Raw genomic sequence first — 19,996 nt, forward strand, 5'->3', positions numbered from 1 at the left:
TTGTGTTTCTTTTTTTTTTTTTAAGGGAAGGGAGAGGAAGAGGATGGGGAAAAAAGAACAAACCCATAAAAAGAAAACACACATTCATTTTCTCGGTCTTTTTTGAGCAGGAGTATTCATGAGATGAAGGTGAGCATACTGATCACAACAGGAAACAGCTGGACTCCAAGTACACTTTTGGTCCACCATAGACAGAATAAACATTCTGACCTTTAGGTTCACACAGGCCAAACATTCCTACTTGACAAACTATTAGTCAATGTTTTACATCAAGACTGCATTATTTCAGCAACTGATCACAACATGCAGGACAGGCAATCCTGGCCTACCAGCCACTTCTGAATCTGTCCCCATTTCCGATCAAAAGAATGATGAGAGTGCTACAAATGCAAAAGTTTCATACACTAAACAGTTTCCAACATATTACATTCTCTTTTAAAGCCTTTAATTAATCATATACATTTGTCCTAAAGGGCAATGATAGGTGACACAAAGTTACACATTCAAAATATAGACGATTACTAAGCTAAATATGTTCAGTAAGAGATACAAGGTTCTCTATAGCTTAGAGGACCATAAATAGAAGTTATATTTAATAACTACCTCATCTGCTTTTTATAATATTTAGTATAATGATTTTAGGAGTAAAAAGACAATGCATTGCAACATTTTCATTTTAAGCCATGAATTACATTCAATATCTGAAACTGTATATAAGAGTTTAAAAAAAATACCAACATATCAAATGTTACTGGGTTTTTTTGAGCTATGACAATATGGAATATATAAATTTCCTTTTAATTTGTTAGCGGAAAATCCACCACCAAAATCAAAAGAAAGTATATAATACTGTTCCCACATGTTTTTCCCCCCATCATACTACTACAACATCAAAAATATTTATTACAGGAATTTTCAGGGCCAAGTAAACTTATGTCAGAAGGGAACAGCAAAAGATTATTCGTTTCATTTTACTTAGCTCAATTTTATATGCCTGCTTTTTTAACTTTTTTCCTGCTTTCTGATGATAAAAGCATATTGAAAATCTGTAAACTATAGAAAAGCATAGGAAGAAAGTAAAACCAACAACAATTCTACTACAGACAAACCAAAGTAATAGTAATAATCACTTTTCTAGTAGTTTTTGATGCTATATATGGATAGATACTAGGTTTTGTAACACACAATTGAGGTCTTACCAAAATTCTTTTGGTATGGGTTTTGTTTCTCATTTTTTTACAAGAATATTTTTCTTCATTATTAAATATGCTTCAAAATTATAAGGCTAAATGACTTCACAGTGTTTTACTATACAGATATCATAATATAATCAAAATCCTAGGACATTTAGGGCTATACTAAATAACTTTGTCATCTCTAAATCTACTTTAACTAATATAAGTACAGCACTTAGCAGCACTAGCCAAGTACTGAATTTGGAGGGGACAATCATGAAATTAAGAGTTATTCCCTCAAATTACCTCTTTTTGCTGTCGTTCCAGTTCTCTCATGCGTATATCTCTTGCTTCTGCCCGGGCGGCCCGTTTTGCTGCCAATCTTGCCTCTGCCTGAAAAGTAATATAAAACTCAGCTTTATACAACAAAAACAAAAAGAATCTCTACACCAGATTTGAGGATAAGGAACAAATGAGACATTAACTTCCAAAGGGGTTAGAGGGGACAAGACATCATCTATCAGCAAGCTTGACTTAACTGCTTCAGTCAACTCCTGTATACTCACTTCTCTCTCTCGTCCCAAAGTCTTTCCTCAGATCTAGGCCTTTACCTTTAACTGCTTGCCTTGATTACACACTCAACACAGTTCATTAAATGGCTCTCCAAACTTGCTGTTTTTCCAGCATTTCCTTCCCTATTAATTCAATTATACAAACTAGAAACTTCAGAACTAACTGCTATTTTATTTTGGATGTTGCCAACATTCAGCCTCCAATTACTATCAGTTCTCTATGACTGAGTCTCTCAAACCCATTTCAGCTTTCTTTATTGCTTGTTTCAGGAACTTTTTTTATCACTCACTCACTCTCTCTCTCTTTCCCTGCCCCCACCTCTCTGTTTTAAAATTGAGATATAATTCACATACCATCAGATTCACCAAGTATACAATTCATTGGTTTTTAGTATATTCACAAGGACATGCAATCATCACGACTATCTAATTCCAAAACAATTTCATCACCCAAAAACGAAACTCCATACTCATTAATAGTCACTCCCCATTAATCCTTCCCCTCAGTTTTTGGCAACCTCTAATCTACTTTCTGACTGTATGAATTTGTTTATTCTGACATTTCATATAAATGGAATCATACCATAAGAACTCCTCATCTCTTGCTCAGACTACTGTAATTGCCTCCAAATCCATCTACTTACTTCCAGAATCTGCCTTATAATTCATCTTCTACATGTTATATGACTGACAAATCACTCTTTCAAAACACAATTCTGATCATGTCATTCTGCTGTGTAAAATCCTATACTAGCTCTGTATTACTTATGGTTAAAGCAAAAATTTCATAGAACAGCACAGAGAGAAGAGACGAAAGACGAGAGGCAAAAATGGAAATAAGGCTCTTAACAGACAGGTCTTTACTTTATTTCCCAATATAGTAGTCCTCATTTGTCCAAGTTTCAGTTACCCACAGTTAACCAAGGTCCAAATATATTAAATGAAAAACTCCAGAAAGAATTTATAAGTTCCAAATTTCTCACCATTCCTAGTGGCATGATAAAATCTCACAGCGCATGAATCATCCCTTTGTCTAGTGTATCCACACTGTCTATGCTACCCACCTGTTAGTCACTTAGTAGCTGTCTCAGTTATCAGATCTCAGTGCTTGTATTCAAGTAACCTTTATTATATTTAATAATGGCCCCAAAGAGCAAGAGTGATGCTGGCAATTTGGATATGACAAAGAGAAGCTATAAAGTGCTTCCTTGAAATGAAAAGGTAAAAGTTCTTGACTTCACAGGGAAAGAATAAAAATCATCCACTGAGGTTGCTAAGATCTACAGTAAGAACAAATCTTCAATCTGTGAAATTGTGAGGGAAAAAGAAATTTATACTAGTTTTGCTGTCACACCTCAAACTGCATAAGTTATAGACACAGTGTGATAAGTGAGTGCTTAATTAAGATGGAAAAGGCATTACATGTGTGGGTGGAAGATATCAATAAAAATGTGTCCCGATTGATGGCAATCAGTTTCAGTACTATCCGAGGTTTCAGGCATCTGCTAGGGGGCTTGGAATGTGTCCCCCATGGATAAGGAGGGACTACTCGACTTGTTCCACAAGTACTAGGTACACCCCATATCTCACTGTTCTTGGACTCTACTGTGTTCTGTTAAGCCTCTCTTTACAAACTGTTATTTAGCTAAAATATCACATCCTATGAAGATTTCCCCCATTCCCTCTTTCATAGAGCAATACTCTATATGCATGCCTCTATTGTGGCTTTATTACATTGTGTTAAAATTGCATATCTGTCACCCCACACCTTTCATGCCTCAAGGTCTACTAAATAAACTAATGAATTTCAAGCCTTGGGCCACAGTATCAAGGAAATGAGGTAAAGAAATAGCTTGCTGTACCACATGAAACTTAAAAATCTTCTCTCTGATTTCTGTCTTTTAGTGGTTTCCTGTTTTTGACCACATCCTAACTCTGATTTAGATTATCCCGTGATAACTACAGTAGTTGCTTCTTCACATGTTGTCATATTTGTGCCCAAGCTGCATGATAAGAAGAGACTCACCCAATGTTTAAAGGGATCTACTGCATGTAAACAATTATACTAGGTGCTGAAAATACAGAGTAAGATACAACATCTCTACCCTAAATAAGGCTATTTATAATCCAAGTTTAAGGAGACAGAAGTGCATGGGAAGGAAACATGCAGAAAGGGAGAAATTAGTTTTGCCTGGCAAGGTCATGGTAGGGTTCTAAAGCAGAGACAGTTACGTAGTTAACTCCTATTCAACTATCCCAATTTTGATAATAGCAAATTAATAGCAAATGTCCCTTTTAATAGCAAAAACCATGCAAAGTAAATTGTAATCTACCCTCTGGGAGGCCGAGGTAGGCAGATTGCTCAAGGTCAGGAGTTCGAAACCAGCCTGAGCAAGAGCAAGACCACTTCCCTAATAAAAATAGAAAGAAATTAATTAGCCAACTAAAAATATATAGAAAATATTAGCCGGGCATGCTGGTGCATGCCTGTAGTCCCAGCTACTTGGGAGGCTGAGGCAGGAGGATTGCTTGAGCCCAGGAGTTTGAGGTTGCTGTGAGCTAAACTGATCCCACGGCACTCTAGCCGGGGCAACAGAATGAGAAGTCTAAAACAAAACAAAACAAAACAAAATTGTAATCTACCAACCTCAAGCTGGGAGATAGGGCGAAATCCTGTCTCAAAAAATAAAATAAAATAAAATAAGCCAAGGGTTTGAATACACATTTTCCAAAGAAGATATACAAACTGGCCAATAAGCATATAAAAAGATGCTCAATTTCATTAGTCATTAGAGGAATGCAAATCAAACCCACAATCAGATATCACTTCACACATACTAGGATAGCTATAATAAAAAATTTTTTCTAGCTGAAAATAACGAGTGTTGGCAAGGATATAGAGAAATCAGAATCCTCATACATTGCCGGTAAAAATGTAAAATGTGCGACTACTTTGGCAATTAGTATTCTCACATGAATTTTACATATGAGATAGATCTTTAAAAAACCTATGTTCTGGCTGGGCGTGGTGGCTCACGCCTGTAATCCTAGCACTTTGGGAGGCCGAGGCAGGCGGATCGCTCAAGGTCAGGAGTTCGAAACCAGCCTGAGCGAGACCCCGTCTCTACCAAAAATAGAAAGAAATTAATTGACCAACTAAAAATATATATACAAAAAATTAGCCGGGCATGGTGGCACATGCCTGTAGTCCCAGCTACTCGGGAGGCTGAGGCAGGAGGATTGCTTGAGCCCAGGGGTTTGAGGTTGCTGTGAGCCAGGCTGACGCCACGGCACTCACTCTAGCCTGGGCAACAAAGTGAGACTCTGTCTCAAAAAAAAAAAAAAAAAAAAAAAACCTATGTTCTGCTTCAAGTTACCTGCCTTCTCTATAATTCTCTGATTAGACACTACATTTTTACTAGAGTTTGTATTTTAATACAAAAAGACCTCAAGGCTTTTATGCTTCAGTAGACAGCAAATACTTTTTAAAATTACAAAGTATAAAAAGTTTCAAACCTTTTTAATTTAATAAAGGCAAAGCAATGTGTAGGAATTTTTCATTTCCATGTATGGTAGCTTTGTACTTGAAGCATCCCTTAGAAATTTAACTCAAGAATGCCAATTTCATCCTTCTAGGATGTGGCCAATTCTGCATAATCTATACTAAAATGAGACTTCCCTCACAAAACCTAAATTATATGTAATTGAAATCTATTCTTTAATAAGACTTCTTTCACAACAAAAGGGAAGGAAACAGAAAGAACACAGGCTTCAGAGACACACGAACGCCCTTCCCTTTGTTACTTAGCCAACTCAGATATTAACTCTCTTGGAGACGGTGTTGAAAAAGGCCACTAAACTACAAGATCTAAAAGAGGTAAACAGGGCCAGACATGGTGGCTCATGCCTGTAAGTAATTCTAGCATTCTGGGGGACTGAGGCAGGAGGAATGCTTGAGCTCAAGAGTTAGAGACCAGCCTGAGCAAGAGCAAGACCCCTTCTCTACTACAAATAGAAAAATTAGCTGGGTGCCATAGCATGTGTCTGTAGTCCCAGCTACTTGGGAGGCTGAGGCAAGAGCATCGCTTTAGCCCAGGAGTTTGACATTGCAGTAGTTATGATGACACCACTGCACTCTACCCAGGGCAACAAAATGAGACTCTGTCTCAATCAATCAATACAATAAAAGAGGTAAACAGGATTTAAATTACTCTATCTGGTTCTTTTTTATTCCAGCATATTATGGGGGCACAAATATTTAGGTTACAGATACTGCCTTTGTCCCACCCGAGTCAGAGCTTCAAGTGTGTCCATCTCACAGACGGTGTGCACTGCACTCATTAGGTATGTATGCTCCCCTCCCCCATTCCATCTGCCCGACCCCCGATGAATGTTACCACTATATGTGCACTTAAGTGTTGGTCAGTTAATATCAACTGGATGATGAGTACATGTGGTGCTTGTTATTTGGTTCTTTCTATACATTGCTACTAGATGCCTGAAGTAATGCTGACAGGAGTAGCAAGCAACCAACACTAATTCCGACCTAGTAGGGAAAACGTACTCAATAACATATTCTGACATATATCTTAAATAGGCAGTTATGGGTACATAAAGCATGCTTCTACAGGTAGTAACACTAGCATTTTTATCTCAGAATACAATTAAATAAAAAAGCTGCTATGGTTTCATCTTACCACATACCTCACACATATAAAATAAATGGGACATAACAATAAAGGACCACAAAGATTTTTCTTGTTAGTCTAACGTGTTTGCAAGGAACACAAAGGTGTATAACTAAGTTCAAAATAAAGTTGGTTTTGGCCGGGTGCGGTTTGACTCACGCCTGGTTTTGGCTCACGCCTGTAATCCTAGCACTCTGAGAAGCCGAGGCGGGCGGATTGCTCGAGGTCAGGAGTTCGAAACCAGCATGAGCAAGAGCGAGACCCCGTCTCTATTATATAAATAGAAAGAAATTAATTGGCCAACTAATATATATAGAAAAAATTATCCGGGCATGGTGGCGCATGCCTGTAGTCCCAGCTACTCGGAAGGCTGAGGCAGGAGGATTGCCTGAGCCCAGGAGTTTGAGGTTGCTGTGAGCTAGGCTGATGCCACGGCACTCACTCTAGCCTGGGCAACAAAGCGAGACTCTGTCTCAAAAAAAAAAAAAAAGTTGGTTTTTAAAAAACTAAACACAGAATTATCACTTGACCTAATAATTCCATTTATGGGTGTATATATACAAAAAAACTGAAAGCAGAGACTCAGCAGGTTTGCACACCAATGATTATAACACCATTATTAACAACAATCAAAAGATAGAAACAACTCAATGTCTATTGATGGATGAACAAATAAACAAATTATAGTATATGGTATATACATACAATGGACTATTCAGGCCTTAAAAAGGAAGAAAATTTTGACATATGCTACAACATGGATAAATCTTGAAGACATTGTGCTAACTGAAATAAGCCAGACACAAAGAGAAAAATACTGTATATTTTCACTTATATGAGGAAAGTAGTCATTCATAGAGACATCCAGTGATCTGGTGGAATTGTCAATCAACAAATAAATATTCATAGAGACAAAAGGTAGAATGGTAGTTGCCAGAAGCCAGGGATAGGGGAAAACAGGGAGTTATTATTTAATGGGCACAGAGTTTCAGTACTAGATAATGAAAGAGTTCTGAAGAAAGATACTGGTAATGATTGCACAACAGTTTAAATGTATGTAATGTCAATGAACTATGCCTTTAAAAATGGTTAAAATGATAAATTTCATCATATGCATATTTCACAAAGAAAAGTTGCCTAATTTAAAAGTTAACATAAGTACTCTGGGAGGCCAAGGCATTTGCTTGAGGCCATGAGTTCGAGACCAGCCTGAGCAAGAACAAGACCTCATCTCTACTAAAAATAGAAATACTAGCCGGGCATGGTCGCACATGCCTGCAGGTCCCAGCTACTGGGGAGGCTGAGGCAGGAGAATCACTTTAGCCCAGGAGTTTGAGGTTTCAGTGAACTATGATGATGCCACTACACTCTAGCCTAGATGAGAGAGTGAGATCATGTCTCAAAATAAATAAATAAAAATAAAAGTTAACATAAGATATGAAATCAGAAGTATTTAGAAGTCTAAATTATTTAAATATTTGTGGTCTTTAAGCTGATATGACCCCAACTGTTAAAAGTTAACATAAAAATTCAGGAACTGGAAATTCAGGTTCAGAAGTTACCTGTGAAGTCAGGTAGGTCACAGGACCAGATTTCTCCCATCCAAGTACTAACCAGACCCAAGATCCAGTGCATTCAGGGTGGTATGGACATAGGTAGGATCAGATTTCTAAAAGTGAGTTTGATTGTTATGCTTTCAAATTTGAGGCACAGGAAGACTGATCAAACGATATAATATCTAATTGAATATTCATAGAAATCTACTCTTCTTAGAGTAGTAAAAATCATAATACAAAAAGTAAAGACATATCTGGATAGAATTAAATCTATTTCTCACTAAATGGCTGGGGCATATGGAAAAATAATATGACAGTGAAAATCATGGGCTTTGATCACTCCTAGAAAAAATGCTTCAGTTTGTGTTTCAACTCATAAACCTTCCAAATTTATAGAATATTCACTTTATCACCCAATGAATAATTAGGAATCATATAATGATCACTAAGAAAGAATTTCTAGAAAAAGATGAGAACTAAACATGTACTATGGTTTGAGCACTTTTACATTAGGAACTTTTCCTTTATAATCAGAATTTTATATTATGCTCTTTTATAATTTGAGAAAACAAAAGTAAATGAGAGGCCGGGCGCAGTGGCTCACGCCTGTAATCCTAGCACTCTAGGAGGCCGAGGCGAGAGGATTGCTCGAGGTCAGGAGTTCAAAACCAGCCTGAGCGAGACCCCGTCTCTACTAAAAATAGAAAGAAATTAATTGACCAACTAAAAGTATATATACAAAAAATTAGCCGGGCATGGCGGCGCATGCCTGTAGTTCCAGCTATTTGGGAGGCTGAGGCAGGAGGATCGCTTGAGCCCAGGAGTTTGAAGTTGCTGTGAGCTAGGCTGACGCCATGGCACTCACTCTAGCTAGGGCAACAAAAGTGAGACTCTGTCTCAAAAAAAAAAAAAAAAAAAAGTAAATGAGATACAATAAAAAGACAAATAATTCAATTTTAAAATGAGCAAAGGAAGTCAGGTGCAGTGGCTCATGTGTATAATCCCAACACTCTAGGAAGCCATAGGGGAAGGATCACTTAAGGCCAGGAGTTTGAGAACAGCCTGAGCAAGAAAGCAAGACCTCCTCTCTACAAAAAAAAAAAACAAACAAACAAAAAAACAGAAAAATTGGCTGGGCATGCTAGCACACGCCTGTAGTCCCAGCTACTGTGAAGGCTGAGGCATGAGGATGGCTTGAGCCCAGGAGTTCAAGGTTGCAGTGAGCTATGATGAGGCCACTGCACTCCAGCCTGGGAGACAGAGCGAAATCCTGTCTCAAAAAATAAAATAAAATAAACAAAGGATTTGAATAGACATTTTCCAAAGAAGATATACAAACAGGCCAATAAGCATATAAAAAGATGCTCAATATCATTAGTCGTTAGAGGAATGCAAATCAAACCTACATTCAGATATCACTTCACAAATACCACGATAGCTATAATAAAAATTTTTTCTAACTGAAAATAACTAGTGTTGGCAAGGATATAGAGAAATCAGAATCCTCATACATTGCTGATAGAAATGTAAAATGTGCAACTGCTTTGGAAAGCAGTTTGGCAGTTCCTCAAAAGTTAAACATAGAGATACCATATAACCCAACATCCATTTCTAGCAGCATTATTCACAACAGCTAAAGAATAGAAATAATCCAAATATCCGTCAACTGATAAATGAATAAACAAAATGTGGGGTTATCCATACAATGGAATATTATTCAGCCATAGAAAGGAATGAAGCACCTAGGGATTTGTTCTACAAAAGCTAGATTCAGTCAAAAGGCCATGATCAAGGATTCAGAAAGCTACATGTGGCCTTGAGGCCACAGGTTCCCCACCGCAGGGATAGAACATGGGGATGAACCTCGAAAATGAAAGAAGCGAGACACAAAAGGACACATATTACGTGATTATATTTACATGAAGTGTCCAAAATAGGTAAACACACAAAGAAAGAAAGTAGATTACTGGTTGCCAGGGGCTGGATGGAGGGAGAGATAGAGAGTGACTGCTAATGGGTATGGAGTTTCTTTTTGGGCTGAAGAAATGTTCTCCAATTAGATATAGGTGAAGGCTACACATCTTGTGAATATACTTAAAACTACTGAATATTTTTTAAATGGTAAATTTGGAGGTATGTGAATTATATCTCAAATTCATTTTTTTAAATAGATGAGACTAAGTGCATAAAAATGCCCAAGCTAAACAAATATTAAAATATATAAAATTCTAGTACATAAAATTTAATATATAAAATGAGAGAGAATTTTATAATCTCATAAGTTTGGAAAGCGCTGAGTTAAACTTGTTTTTAGGCTGGGCTCAGTGGCTCATACACCTATAATTCCTGTAATCCTACACCTATAATTCCAGGACTTTGGGAAGCCAAGGAGGGAGGATCGCTTAAGGCCAAGAGTTTGCGATCAACCTGGGCAAAATAGCAAGATCCCATCTCAACAAAAACTAAAAACATTAGCCAGATGTGGTGGTGCATTCAGGAGGCTGAGGCAAGAAGATCACTTGAGCCCAGGAGTTGAAGGTTGTAGTGACCTACAATCATGCCACTGCACTCCAGCCTGGGCAACAGAGTAATATCACATCTCTGGGGGAAAAAAAATGTTTAAATTAATTTCATTTGGGACTATCTGGGAAGGGGGGGAAAGGCATATTTGTTTTTAAAAAGTCTGAATCCATCATCCTAAGATTCAAAAAGGCAAGAGAGTTCATTAGAAATATACACACACACACACACACACACACACACACTCCCTCTCTGACACTTTAAATTGTTAGGTTCATCAGATAAATGTATTTAATGCACTATATCTAATGAACCACAAGTAAGTGAGTCTATTTTTTCAGGAAGCATACATTCTAAGTATATGGTAGTACTCCCTGGACAAAGGGATGATTCGTGTCCTGGATGGGATGGCACAAGATTCCATCAAGCTACTAAGGACAACACACAATTTACAACTTATGAATTGTTTATTTCTGGAGTTTTCCATTTAATGTTTTCAAATCATGGTTGACCTAGAGTAACTAAAACCTTGGAAAGCATAACCACAGATAAGGGGGGACTACTGCACAATGAACCACACAGGCTTTTAAAAACAAAAGGGATATACCACTCAATGCTGTGTCACAGTAAAAATTTGCAGCATATTTTTAAATAAACAGGAAGGTGTTTCCAAGAAATACAGTCTAAATAGTCTTCATTATCAATGGAAAAGGTTTTTCCATTGGTTTTTTTCAATGAAAAACCTCCTCAGGCCGGGCGCGGTGGCTCACGCCTGTAATCCTAGCACTCGGGGAGGCCGAGGCGGGCGGATTGCTCAATGTCAGGAGTTCGAAACCAGCCTGAGCAAGAGCAAGACCCCGTCTCTACTATAAATAGAAAGAAATTAATTGGCCAACTAATATATATACAAAAAATTAGCCGGGCATGGTGGCGCATGCCTATAGTCCCAGCTACTCGGGAGGCTGAGGCAGAAGGATTGCTTGAGCCCAGGAGTTTGAGGTTGCTGTGAGCTAGGCTGACGCCACGGCACTCACTCTAGCCTGGGCAACAAAGCGAGACTCTGTCTCAAAAAAAAAAAAAAAAAAAAAAAAAAACCTCCTCAGTTCAGCATTTTTCTCTTTTCATTATTCCAGTCTGATACTTTTAGTATTTACCCCCTCCTGTGCCAATGTTTTCATGACAGAAGACATTTTAAGGCCTAAAGACAACATTCCCCCCACACACACTCTCCCAAGCACTGACATACATCTCAGTACCCTTGTGTACCCGTCCTTCTTACTTCCTCTGTGTTCCCATTGGAAGAGCTGGCCCTCCTGCTGTTTAAGGTAAAACCCTCCCAAACTCACACACATGCCCCTTCCATGTCATGATGTAGACTCCATCCTGCCCTGCAACTTTGCCCCAACTATCTGATCTTCTCTTCCCAGTCTCCACTGTCTCCTTCTACTGGTTCTTTCTCCTTGTGGTAAGTAGGTTCAAAGTCTCTCCATCTTTAAAAATCAAACAAACAAGGCCAAGGCGAGAGGATTGCTCAAGGTCAGAAGTTCGAGACCAGCCTGAGTAAGAGCGAGATCTCATCTCTATTAAAAATAGAAAGAAATTAATTGGCCAACTAAAAATATATAGAAAAAAATTAGCCAGGCATGGTGGCATATGCCTGTAGTCCCAGCTACTCAGGAGGCTGAGGAAGAAGGATTGCTTGAGCCCATGAGTTTGAGGTTGCTGTGAGCTAGGCTGATGCTACAGAACTCTAGCCCAGGCTACAGAGTGAGACTCTGTCTCAAAAAAAAAAAAAAAAAAAGCCAATAAAAATTCCCACCCTGGTTCAATTCTACCTTACCTTCTCTTTAAAGCTAAGCTTTCTCACACCTCCTTCTTCACTTCTCATTCTCTCCAAATGACTGCAATCTGGCTTCTGCCCAAATCACCTTACCGAAATTGCTCGTAGTAAGGTCACTAATCACCACTAACTACCAAACCCAATAGAATATTTCTATTCTTATCTCATAATCTGTCCTTCCTGGACTTCCAACATCACTAACCACCCATTCCTTCTTAAAACTCTCATTTTTTGGCTTTCCACAATACTAGTGTCTCTTGGCTTTCCTCTTTACTCTCTGATTTATCTTCCTCAGAAAACTTTGTAAGCACATTTTTCTCTGCCAGTGCCTTAAATTTTAATATAATCAACCCTTCCAGGCTTGATCTCTTACTCTTTTCATTCTATGGTCTCTCCTTGATCATACTGACACCCTGAAAATCTTTAGGTGCAAGCCAGACTTCTCCCACAATCCTAATCCAACTGGCTATTAAAAATTTGGGCTGGGCCGGGCGCGGTGGCTCACGCCTGTAATCCTAGCACTTTGGGAGGCCGAGGCGGGTGGATCGCTCAAGGTCAGGAGTTCGAAACCAGCCTGAGCAAGACCCCGTCTCTACCAAAAATAGAAAGAAACTAATTGACCAACTAAAAATATATATACAAAAAATTAGCCGGGCATGGTGGCGCATGCCTGTAGTCCCAGCTACTCGGGAGGCTGAGGCAGTAGGATCACTGAGCCCCGGAGATTGAGGTTGCTGTGAGCCAGGCTGACGCCAAGGCACTCACTCTAGCCTGGGCAACAAAGTGAGACTCTGTCTCAAAAAAAAAAAAAAAAAAATTTGGGCTGGGCCACTAGAACATCAGACTCAAAGTATCCCTAATCTAATTTATAATCTTTCCCTTAATCTTTCTTCCTCTTTATATTCTCCATCAACAGCCTCACTACTCAAAATATGGAAGAACCATCATAAGGCTCCTCCCTCTTTTTTTATACTACCTCCACATTCAGTCACCAAGTCTCAACTATCCAGCTCCCACAAGATTCTATCTCTTTACTATTTCTTCTATCCAAACATTCCTCTGCATTCCCACTGTCACTGCCATAATTCAGGCTCTTATCATCTTTCACCAAGACTACTACACCAACTTCCTAACCACTCTGCCTTCTACCAGTCACTCTCCACATGATGGCTAAAGCTATTATACTGTAATACAAATCTGGAAAAGGATTTGCCCTTTAAAAGCTCCCCTCAGCTTTCAAAATCAAATTTAAATTCCTCAGCACAGTAATCCTTTGGACTGATCCCTACTTCCTCTCCAACATCAACTCCTTCCATTCTCCAGGTCCTCTCCAGCCATACTGAACTACTAGTTTCGCAGTTTCCCACATGGTTCTAGCTGTTTCACACCCCTGTGTCTGTTACAGAGCACTTAGAAATCAATATTTTAAAAAAACAACAACATAAAATGAGACTGTTTATAGAGATATATACCAGAACTTTTAAAAGGAGGACAAGAAGGATACTTTCTGATTTTATTACACTGGTTCCCTATGAGGAGAAGGGGGAGGAATAGGTCTGAGGAGTGAAACAAAGGGCTTAAGCTTGGTTTGTATCTTCTCTCTCCCTACCTACCCACCTTCCTATCTTTTTATAAAAAGATCTGAAACAATTGTGACAAAATGTTGACAATTGTTAATGTTTGGTCTGAGACTCATGAATACTTAATAAAACCTTTCTGCATTTAATATTTTTTCAAAAACAGTAGTACATGAAAACATACACTCAAATACCTTCAAAAGAAGAGATTCTTCCAGCTTTACAACTTTTGTCCTACAGTGATCATGTCATAGTTTTAAAGAAGGCAAACTTAAAACTCATAATTTGACAGAAATGCATTGAATTGAGCCAACAAAATCTGAAATTGCCAGCCTGCGTGTGTATCCATAATATAAAATCTATGCAACTAGCATGAGAAAAGAACTAAGTTATACTCTGACCATTTGCAGGCTATATTTTAATTTCAAGAAATCTGAACCATAAAAGTATAGAAAATGAAACATTCGAAGAAAATGACTAACTCAGGTAGCTAAGACTCAAAAGTTGACTGTGTTTAATTTTGTTTATTCTTCCATGACACTCATGCCAAAAGAACACTGAATGACAAATTAAGAGACATAATATTTATTGTGTTGCCATGGTTTCCAAATTAACAAATAAAAATTATTACTCTATTTCCTAGCAACTTCACTTCAGTACAAAATCTTAGGTACCATTTTTCTTAACTAGATCTTACAATGTAATTATGTTTAGCCACTTTTTTTAAAGCTTTTGGTAGTTGAGGACAAATATTTAAAATTTTCTGAGTCTGAACACCAAGACAGACTAGATAAAATCTAGGGATTTTAACCCACCTTTTTCTGATGTCAAACAACTATACCTTCCACTTATTAGAGACCTTTTGACAGCAAAAATATTCTTTTGTAATGAGAAAAACTACCTAAGGTAAAGGATTTTATTCCTGAGGTCTGAATACAACCTAATAAATAGTATAGGATAAGTGAAACTTTGGATCTGCAATGACATGTCTAACCAAAGGGGGAAATGTGAATCATTGTTCTAGTAAAAATACTTTTGGGGGTTCAGGGGTACTACTAGTAATGGTTTCACATTTAGGTTAATGGTTATTATGCTACCTGAATCTTTTTTCTCCAAATCCCTGTAAGTAACAGAAATGGCAAAGATTATGACAGTGGAAGCTAAACCAAATATTTTTCAGTCACACTAAGACAAAACTAAGTTTTAGGGCTTAATAATCCTCCCTTAATTCCAGTTAGAGGAACAAACCAAGATACTGAGAGAGTAACGCTAGTCATCACGCAAACAGTGACCAGAGCCAGGCCGTACATAAGGAAAGCAGGTAAGTTCAAGGGGAGTACTACCCTAATCACATTCCCCACCTTCTTCTTTTGCCTTGGTTCCACTAGGTAAATAGGGAAAACATGGAGAAAGGTCCACACTCATAGGAAATTGGCTGAATTCATGCATTAATGCCACTTGAAGGAATCCTAAGTGACTAAAACCACAACTTAGATTTGTCCTTTCAAAGGATTTGTCTAATAAAAACTATCAGTACAAAGGGGGAGAATTTCAATTTTTTTAACTGGGTAGAAATGGAAAAGAGAACATTCACTTTTCATAATTGAAAAAATAACTCAAATTTCATAATCTTCTATGAATTTTTGTGTACCACCACTGAGAACACATAAAAGTGTTTTAAATAGGAGTAATTCTGTGTCCTGTGGAGTCATTTTTTCAGACAAATCCAATTTGCACAGAACAATCTGAACAAAACATATACAATAACAAAAAAGAGTGTCAGAATTAGGAAAATCTCTAGACATGACCTTGAAATCCTATAGCACTTTAGGGTTCAGTCAGAAGAGTGATCATCTTAATCTCTACACTTTCTCCCTAGATGATTTCAACCACACTCATGATCTCAACTACTGTCTACGTGCTCACAAGTCTCAAATGTTTATCTACAGCCCAGACCTCTCCTTTAATCTTGATCTACATTCCCAAAACTGCCTCTTCAAAATCTCCACTTAGATGTCTCACAGGCACCTTAAATACAACATGTGCTAATATAAATTCATGGCCTTCCCTCCCCACTTGAATGTTCCCTACCATCCATGCACATGCACAAGCTAAAACTTCTCCTCCCTGCCACTGTACCACAGCCACTCGTTGACCATCTACTACTTACCTCTCCATTCCAACCACCTCTACCTTCACTGTCATCGCTCTTAGCCCAACCACCACCATCTCTGCAAGTCACATGACACATCTCCTTGCATCCACAAATAACTCCCGCTGATATAATCTCCAACCTACAGTAAAATCAGCCTTTTAAAGTACTAATCTAATTGTGTCATACCCTCAGCCTTTTAAAGCACTAATCTGATCGTGTCATACCCCTACACAAAACTTTCCAATGTTTTTCCATTGCTTTTAGGACACAGATCAAAATCCTAAATAAGGTCTATAAGAGTCTACATCAGAGTTCTCAATCTCAGCTCTACTGGCATTTGGGCCACATCATTTTTATTGTGGGGGCCATACTGTGCACTGTAGGATGTTCAGCAGCATCCCTGGTCTCTACCCACAAATGCCAGTAGCACATCCTCCATCCCACCCCACAACCTCCTGCATTGTGACAGGCAAAAATGTCTCCATACATTGCCAAATGTCCCCTTGGGGATAAAATCACTCCCCTGGTTGATTACTTTTGGCCTACCTGACCTGGCTCTTGACTAATTCTCAGGCTATTCCCCTCTTTGCTGTAACTTACTGTTACAGTGATGTTACAGTAAGTACTATAGTTAAGAGCATGGGAGCCTAAGTGCAAATCTCAGCTCTGCCCCTTCCTAGGTAGGGCATCATGGGCAAGTTACTTTGCTTCTCCATGCCTTGGATTCTTACTTAGAATACAGTAAGAGCTCACTAAATGTTAGCTGTTGCTGTTGTTATTCCTTGAATTATCCATACTCTTTCAATCTCAAGAGCTTGTCTTATGTTCTTCATCTGACTGGAAAGCTCTTCCCCACGTCTGACAACTCCCTTTCCCTTAAGTAATTCCACTCATACTTTTGAACTCAGCTGAAAGGGTGCTTCCTCAAGGAAGCTTTCCCAAAGCCCCCAGACATTTTGAGTCTCCATTTATACACTCTTTAATAAAACCATTTACTGCTCCCTCAAAACACTTAACACAGCTATAAATAAACATTATACATTACTGTATTTCCTCAAACCTGAGACTGCCAATGATTGTGACATATACAGACAATTATAAGTTTCAAGACATTACCACATTAAATATATTTCAAAACTGAGGAACTAGTTCACTGTGTAATTATTTGTTTAGTGTCTATTTTCTCCTTAAGAATCTAAGTTCCGTAAAGGCAATGACCATGCTAATCTTGTCTACTTCATAGCCTCCATATATAACACAGCACCTGCAGATAGTAGGTGCTCATTATTTAATGAATGACATTAAAACATTTATGTTATTTTAAAAAAGGAACTAATTGTTACTTGAAAAGTGGTATTAATGCCCATAATTATTGGTGATTATAGCAATTCTTTGTATTTTTAAAGCTGTTACCCTTGCCAAAAAGTTTTTATCCTTAATTTATTGTGGTCTAAAAATGAATAAATTATTCAAAGTAATGAAATTATTGTAAGAAGACCATTAGCTCTTCAAGCTTTTTTTTTTAATTTTTGTTTTTCTCAGAGTAGTCTCCATAGCAATTCAAGTTATTATCATTTTAATTCCAAAAAGCAATAACACTGGAAAGTATCTTTTAAACTAAGCACAATTCTTTCCCTTTATATCCTTCTCCTCAGGCTGTTAGTCCATAATCAAAAGTCACAAATGGTTCTCACTCCTAGACACCTAGAACAGCTGTTACCTCCTTAGACAACAAAATGAAATCTAACCAAGTATGCATCAACTGATGAATGTATAAACAAAAAGTCATATATATATACACATATATAGGAATATTATTATACCATAAAAAGAGAATGAAGTTATTTAAAGGGGAAAAAAAAGAAAAGGAATGAAGTTCTGATACATGCTACAACATGGATGAATCTTGAAACATTATGCTCCATGAAATAGCCACATACACAAAAGGACGAATATTGCCTAATTCCATTTACAAAAAATATCTAGAATAGGCAAATTCAGAGACATAAAGTAGATTAGAGGTTACCAGGGGCTGAGAGCAGATAATGGGGAATTACTGCTTAAAGGTTACAGAGTTTCTGACTGGGGTAATGAAAGGTTTTGCAAATTGACAGTGGTGATGATTGCACAACATTGTAAATGTAATTAATGCCACTGAATTGTACATTTAAAAAGAAATCCAAATGTTCTAGCAGCCACAAATTTAAACAGCCATGGAGCTTCCTTTCTTCCTTATTATTACAAATAGGTTTGTACATCAAATATGTTTATATGTAAATTCTGGTCAACATAAAAATCTCTGGGTATTTTCTGTACTAGATTTCAATTCTTTTTTTTTTTTTTTTTTTTTTTTTTTGAGACAGAGTCTCACTTTGTTGCCTAGGCTAGAGTGAGTGCTGTGGCGTCAGCCTAGCTCACAGCAACCTCAAACTCCTGGCTCAAGCAATCCTTCTGCCTCAGCCTCCCAAGTAGCTGGGACTACAGGCATGCGCCACCATGCCCGGCTAATTTTTTCTATATGCATTAGTTGGCCAATTAATTTCTTTCTATTTATAGTAGAGACGGGGTCTTGCTCTTGCTCAGGCTGGTTTCGAACTCCTGACCTCGAGCAATCCACCCGCCTCGGCCTCCCAGAGAGCTAGGATTACAGGCGTGAGCCACCGCGCCCGGCCTAGATTTCAATTCTTATAAAAGATAGTCAGTTTCTATGTCTGACATTCATTCTTTGGATTTGAGAGAACTATGCATATGAACTTCAATTTTCTTTGGGTCCTGGACCTTGGAAGAAATCACAGAATTTTAGAGCCAGAAGGAATCTCAGATAATCAGGTCCAAAAATAAGCAACATTTTGATGACTTCCATTTAAAGAAATGTGATAAAACATGTTTTCTTCATAATTTCAGCTCCAAAACAAAGAAAGTAGCAATGATCTAGGCTTCAGTGATGCCTTAAAAAGACTATTGTAAACCCTTCAAGAGGCTTCAATTTTTTCTCAAAGGAAACATTTAAAATAGCACTTGCCAAACTGACTGTTGCAAGACAGCATAAATTCTACCCTCATCTTTCTCCTTTTGAAAGGCTAGCTGCCTATGGCCTCCAATTTGATATACCAGATATGTGCTTTCAGATCATTTTCACTAAAAGTCAACTCTCCAATTGCATCTCCCACAAACCTGTGAAACAATCAAAGCCAAACACACATGAGAGGTAAGCATTCTGATTGGTCTTCTGACACCTATGGGACTTGCTGGTGACTCCTTCTGACTACTGCTCCTTTGAGCTCTTCCAAGAGCTATAAACAGCCAAAGCTCCCAGAGCAAGACAACAACAGGCCTATTACAGACATGACAGGACTTCTAACTCCACCCACATTCCTGCCTTCACGAAACAGTCTTCAAACATTTCAACATCTTTTAAAAATGCACTCAGGTTTTGCAAGATGAAAAGCATTTTGGAGATGGACAGTGGTGACTGTTGCACAACAATGTAAATGTACTTAATGTCACAGAACAGTACACTTAATGGTTAACATGGTAAATTTTACATTATGTGCATTTTACTATAATTTTTAAAATGTACTGTTTCATATCTTAGCATGTAAATTTTTCAGTTTGTGGAATTTATTTATGCCCTGTTTCTTTTCCTCCTTATTCACTTTGGTTGCTGTTTTCTGGCCAACTGAGAAGCATGGAAACCAGAACACATATGAAGTAAGAAGAAAAAGAGGCTATTTTTCTGTATTTATGGCATTCCCTTTCCACTTCAAAAAAAAAAGACAATTTAAAATGAAGAAAGATAAACTCTTAAAATTTAACATAAAAAATATTAAGCTATTTGTCATTTTTATTATTTTGGCAATTTGTTAGTTTTTGTTTGTTTCTAACTTAAGGCAATGCTTTTTTGTGAAAGGGA

The 19,996-nt window shown here is 37.8% G+C and overlaps 1 protein-coding gene across 21 annotated transcripts in view; it reads right to left on the reverse strand.

Moving 5' to 3' along the window:
• Positions 1 to 19,996, reverse strand: part of LRRFIP2 (LRR binding FLII interacting protein 2) — a 117,774-nt gene that overhangs the window by 65,690 nt on the left and 32,088 nt on the right. For 11 of the 21 annotated variants that reach the window (XM_020285564.2, XM_020285561.2, XM_020285566.2 and 8 more), the window contains exon 4: positions 1,482 to 1,568. In XM_020285564.2, the coding sequence (XP_020141153.1) occupies positions 1,482 to 1,568 (87 nt within the window). Of the gene's footprint in view, positions 1 to 329; positions 381 to 1,481; positions 1,569 to 19,996 lie in introns of all 21 variants that reach the window. The other 10 variants (XM_020285544.2, XM_020285542.2, XM_020285554.2 and 7 more) reach the window with 1 other exon arrangement.

The sequence above is a fragment of the Microcebus murinus genome, chromosome 1 (genome assembly GCF_040939455.1).
Source record: "Microcebus murinus isolate Inina chromosome 1, M.murinus_Inina_mat1.0, whole genome shotgun sequence".
Taxonomy (NCBI): domain Eukaryota; kingdom Metazoa; phylum Chordata; class Mammalia; order Primates; family Cheirogaleidae; genus Microcebus; species Microcebus murinus.